The sequence below is a fragment of the Mustela putorius genome, unplaced genomic scaffold (assembly GCF_011764305.1).
Source record: "Mustela putorius furo isolate JIRA1106 unplaced genomic scaffold, ASM1176430v1.1 tig00003903_pilon_pilon_pilon, whole genome shotgun sequence".
NCBI lineage: Eukaryota > Metazoa > Chordata > Mammalia > Carnivora > Mustelidae > Mustela > Mustela putorius.
This window is the reverse complement of record NW_025422051.1, coordinates 266748-272077: the sequence shown is the minus strand read 5'-3', so window position 1 is coordinate 272077 and position 5330 is coordinate 266748. Positions and strand designations below refer to the sequence as shown.

The 5330-nt window shown below is 51.1% G+C and overlaps 1 protein-coding gene across 1 annotated transcript; it reads left to right on the top strand.

The window, feature by feature from the left end:
• The first annotated feature begins 1644 nt into the window (after nucleotides 1–1644).
• On the top strand, nucleotides 1645–4063 carry EZHIP (EZH inhibitory protein). Its single transcript, XM_045068411.1, has 2 exons — nucleotides 1645–3502; nucleotides 3563–4063. Exons 1-2 carry the CDS (start codon nucleotides 1737–1739, stop codon nucleotides 3813–3815), a joined length of 2019 nt encoding a protein of 672 aa, XP_044924346.1. The 5' UTR covers nucleotides 1645–1736; the 3' UTR covers nucleotides 3816–4063.
• The last annotated feature ends 1267 nt before the right edge of the window (nucleotides 4064–5330 follow it).

The following is a 5330-nucleotide window of genomic DNA, read 5'->3' as shown; positions in this document are numbered from 1 at the left end:
GCCCAATGTGGGTCTGGATCCCAGGATGCTGGGATCATGACCTGAGCCAAAGGCAGCCACTTAATGACTGAGCCACCCAGGCGCCCTCCATTCCATTTTTCATATAACAATATATTTTTCTTTCATTCCATATGCTATATTTATTTCTGTTGTGCATTCCACTCCTTTTCCCCATTATACTTCATTCAATCTCCATCCCATTCAATTTCCCATTTCACCTCCACTGCAATCAGTCTCCACTTCATCCCATTCTGCATTCCCTTTCAAATCCAATTTCCATTCCACATTATTTAACGTTCCAAATACCATATTCCATTCTATTCTGAGTTGTTTCAGTCCTGTTACTCATCCATCCCACTAAGTATCCCATTCCATTCTGCCAAAATTGCTGTAACAGCAACTTTCAGGAAAATCAGTTATCAATATTTTTATCAAAGGATTACAGATGTGCATGGTCGGTATTAAGAATTTTCTAGGAACTTATCCACAGTGAGGTTATATTTGAAACTATAAATAATTTTTAGCAAAAAGGATATGCCTCACACTGATGTGTTTATAAAAAGTTGGGAACGTGCTGATCAATACAGCAGTGTTTAAAAATGTAAGCTTCCTCCATAAAAGGAATATTTTGTAGTTACACTGACCTTGTGGAACCATATTTATTGACATGGGAAGTGTGTTTTCTAGACCCAAAACACAGGTTACAAAATAGTACATATGCATAAATAATTCCATTTTATGAAAAAGAACTATGAATTAAGAATGGCCATTCTACCAAAAATGAAACATTTCTAATATTTTTCGCCAAGGGTATGTGGGAATTTAGGTTCTAGTTTTCCTACGTTAGGTTCTATGTGCTTTTCTGTTTTGGGTTCTGAGCATGCAGTAATAATAACTTTTATAATTATGATTACAGTGTCCAAATTATTAAACTTTAAGTCTGCATCACAGCATAATAGAGAGCCATAGCCAAGAATGGAGACTGGGTCAAACAAATTAATGTACATTCATCAGTGGATTACTAAGCAGCCCATACAAATGATGATGTATATTTAAGGACAGTGTTATCCTTAATTCAGGGCAACGCCAGCCCATGCCTCAGGAGATGAGGTAGGGGGAAGCATGTTACATCAAAATCCCCCTCTGATACAAAGCAGTGCTGAAATCCCGAACCAAGACAGCAAGGGCCCCATCCATTTTCTTGATTTCAGGCAGCTTTCAAGACTCCAGTGCAGAGTCATCCAGATAACAGGGAAGAGTTCTGGAACGGTCTTTTCAAGAGTCAGACACAGGCCATGTCCTGTCGGGATTCCAGGAGGGATGCCCAGCTCAGCGGTTAACTCCTGTTGGCCAGTGTGGTATTTCTTTCAGGCCACTGCTTGAAAGTTTCACCATCAGAGTGGTGCTGACAAGCTAAACTGATTTGGGGTGACTCAAAGTGTTTATACAGAGAGCATTGCCACCCCTGCCTGACCCAGGTATGGATGGGGGAATTCACATCGTGGACCCAGCAGCAGCGGTCCATCGTACCGCAGAGCACACGGTCTGGTTTGGCGCCGAACCGAGCTAGGTTGGCTCGCTCCCTTTAAGACGAGAGTCACGTGACAACTGACCGACCAATCAGAAGCAAAAATCCAAGCAGGGCACGCCCATCCTCCTCACTCCTTTCCCCCGGAGTTCTACTCAGGCGGCGTCTGCAGCCGTGCTCTCACAGCTCTGAGAGAGAATCTAGCATTATGGCCACTCCATCGTCCGACAAGAAAGCGCAGAAGCAACCGCAGGGTGAGGTGCCTGTAGGGCCGAAGAACGAGGTCGCCTCTGCCCCTGGTGACGCCCATGGGGTCAGCAACCCCGATCCTGGTGCCTCGGTCCCCTCAGTCTTGAGCGGTCTTTCTCCATCGGGTGGTGGCGCCCCTCACAGCGGCACAGCAGGTTCCTCTGCCTCCACCCTGGCTGCTGTCGGCGCCATTTCGATCAACGGCGAGGGCCCGGGGCTGCCCTCCACAGCCCGTGTGCAGGAGAGGGAGTGTGCTGACCTCCAGGGTGGCCGCAGTCCCCACGCCGAGCTGAGATGTGTTGTGCCCGGAGTGGGCCAAGGTCTCCAGGCCTCACACGCAGGTGGCGTGGGCGCCGTGGTGCAAGCCATGAGGGGAGTTGGCCAGGCCAGCGGGCTTCCGACCCTGCCCACGAGCCTGGGGAAAGGCCGTGGGAGGAAGCAGCTCGGCCGCAAGGAGACTGCCCAGGCTCAGAAGCCTCCAGGGTGTCGCTGTCTGTTTCCTGGGCTTCTCGTGCCTCAGTGCCCCGTGCCTTCGCCGCCATCTTCTCCGGGGCCTCAGCCCAGAGGCCGTCGCCGTTCTCGGGCTTCTCCGTGGGGTCAGGCAGCCCAGCCAGGCCCTGCCCTCCGAAGTCAGGCCGGAGCACCAGGCCCAGCTCTCCGCAGTCAAGCAGCCAGACCAGGCCTCGTCCTCAACAGCCGCGCCACCCCGCTAGGCACTGCCTTCGGTGGTCATGCTTCCGGGTTGGTCTCTGCTCTTCGCAGCCGTACGTCGGCACCAGGCCCTTCTCGTCGCCGTGGTGTACCCGCGCCAGGCCCTGCTCATCGCCCCGGTGCTTCCACGTCAGGCCCTGCTCTCCAGCGTCGCCGTGCATCCACGCCAGGCCCTGCTGTCCCTCGCCGCCACGTGCCTGTGTCGGGCCCTGCTTTCCGCAGGCGCCGCTGTAGTTCCGCTCCGGGCCCAGCTCTCCGCAGCCGCCGCCGTGCTTCCGCGCCGGGCCCAGCTCTCCGCAGCCGCCGCCGTGCTTCCGCGCCGGGCCCAGCTCTCCGCAGCCGCCGCCGTGCTTCCGCGCCGGGCCCAGCTCTCCGCAGCCGCCGCCGTGCTTCCGCGCCGGGCCCAGCTCTCCGCAGCCGACGCCGTGCTTCCGCGCCGGACCCAGCTCTCCGCAGCCGCCGCCGTGCTTCCGCGCCGGGCCCAGCTCTCCGCAGCCGCCGCCGTGCTTCCGCGCCGGGCCCAGCTCTCCGCAGCCACACATCCGCACCAGGTCCTACTTACGGCAACCGTGCAGCTGCTCCGGGTCCTGTTTTCCACAACCGTGCTTCCAGTCGCCGTGCATCTGGGCTGGGCCCTGCTCTCAATAACCACGCCAGCCCACCAGGCCCTGCTCTCCGCAGCCGTGCATCGGGCTCAGGCCCTTACCTCCGAAGCCGAGCCAACCCTATAGGCCCTGCCCTCCGCAGTGGCTGCCCGACTTCGGGCTTTGTCCTCCGGAGCCGCACCATCGAAAGGTCATCCCCTAGAAGCCTCGCCTCTCTACCTGTGCCTACTAGCCTGAGTCCTCCTTCTTCCCCTGGGGTAGCCTTACGAAGGCTGGTCTGCCAGAGCCCCTCAAGCTCTCCTAATCCTGAGGTCCCAAGCGTTGATGCCCAGCCCCGTTGGCATGCAGTCCGTATGCGAGCCTCATCTCCCTCTCCTCCTGGTAGGCTCTTTCCTTTCCCTGAACAGCTGTGTGGTGAAAGCCCCTCCTCTTCCTCTTCTGCCTCCTCCTCCGGGCCTCCTGGCCAGAGCCCCTCCTCTTCCTTCTCCTCCTCCTCCTCTTCCTCTTCTTCTTCCTCTTCTTCCTACTCTTCCTCCACTAGTTTTTCTGGCCAGAGCACCTCTTCCCCTAAGTTTAGTGGTTTGGGCTCCATCTCCACTCCTAGTCCTGCAAGCCTGAGGCGTGCTTTGCTGCCAGAGCTTGATGCCCTGAGCCCCCTCTCTCCAGGAGAGGAGGCTGAAACAGGGAGCATGCCTTCCTCCCCTATACCTCCAGTGGTGTGACAACCACAAAAGGAATTACCATGCACCCATTGACCTGAAAGGGGGTAACTGCTCTGCAGTTAACCTGGGAGGTTTACAAGTGCTCTATTAACCAGCGTATGAGAAATTTTGATGCTGTTTGGAGAGGCAGTTTTAAAGCCTCTTTTCCCCATAACTTTACTACCTAGCACTTACTTGCTATTGGCCCCTGATTCCAGGCCCACATTTTTCTGAAAAAAGGCCTGCCTTTGCCCCTGTGTTAAGATTTCTCTTTTCCATGTTACCTTTGTATAATGAAATTTTTGAATGAATAAAATAAAAATGTTAACTTCATTTTTAAGATGTAGTTTTTTTTATTGTCTAAAAAAACATTAATCCTATATCTGATTTAGAGGATTAAAGAAAGTTGTTAGCATGCTAGCTGAGGTCTTGGGACCTATAGTCATTTATTTCTACTGTCTAAAACGCAGTTTTGTCCAGGAAATTCTCATTTATATGATAATTATATGGTATATACCCTCTTACCATAGGTGATTTGCAAATTTAGTCAAGAAAAGGCAGCAGGGTTCAGCCCAAGGAGGGGTGAAGCAGGTATTCAGCGTCAGGAAAGAGGATGACACTGTGTGTGTGTGTGTGTGTGTGTGTGTGTGTGTGTAAAGAGAATATGACTGTGCGTGTGTGTGTGTGTGTGTCTGTTGGGGGGAATACTTCCTTCCCAGAAGGAGAAAAATAGCAGGATTCTGGAGTACAAAGGGGAAAGGTCTCAGTTTCTAGAGAAGGAAAAAATTTGTGTATTGGGAAAAGGGACTCGTGAGATCTGTGTGGGGGAGAGAAAGGTCTGGGAGGGTGATTCAAGTTTAGTGATACAGTGTTATCATTAAATCTAAATGTTAGATTTTTAGTGGGAAAAATGTGTTAATGAAGAATCTCAATTAAAAAATAATTGTGACTAACTTTGTAAGCAGGTATGTAAGGGGGTGTGTGGGGTGTATGTGGGTATAGATGTATTAGGAGAGAACTGGATGGACACACACTACCATTCTGTGAACAGGATATATACGTTTTTTGGAATAACTGATGGTGTGGTCTTTTATGTGCTACATTTTACACTGATATATTGCTAGTTCTATAATGAAACTCAGCTATTTTTAAGGAAGTTGTGGAAACACAATGGGAGAACACAGTAAAGGAATGGAATGAAAAAAATAAACCAAATCAGTAAGGACCTCCCTCTACCTACTTTGCCATATTCCTCCTCTCTGCTTTTCCGATATATGGCCTATTCTGGCATAGACTTGGCCAGGAAGGGCCTTCCTCTTGGGACCCACATTTTAGAGGCTACTGTCTAGTCTATATTCAGACTACAGAGCTAGGAATCCACGGGGACAATGGTATGTGCCCAGCAGGTGCCAACACCCTGCAATTTTTATAGAAAATATTTTATATTTTTAAAAGATTTTACTTATTTATTAGAGACAACAAACAGGTAGAAGGGCAAAGGAAGAAGCAGGTTCCCGGATAAGCAGGCAGCTCCAT

What these genes read in the sequence shown, in the direction of transcription:
- EZHIP (XM_045068411.1), top strand. Translation starts at nt 1,737, where the DNA reads ATGGCCACTCCATCGTCCGACAAGAAAGCGCAGAAGCAACCGCAGGGT. An exon ending in TTTCCTTTCCCTGAACAGCT is followed by an intron (nt 3,503 to 3,562) that starts GTGTGGTGAAAG and finishes TCCTGGCCAGAG; the next exon opens with CCCCTCCTCTTCCTTCTCCT.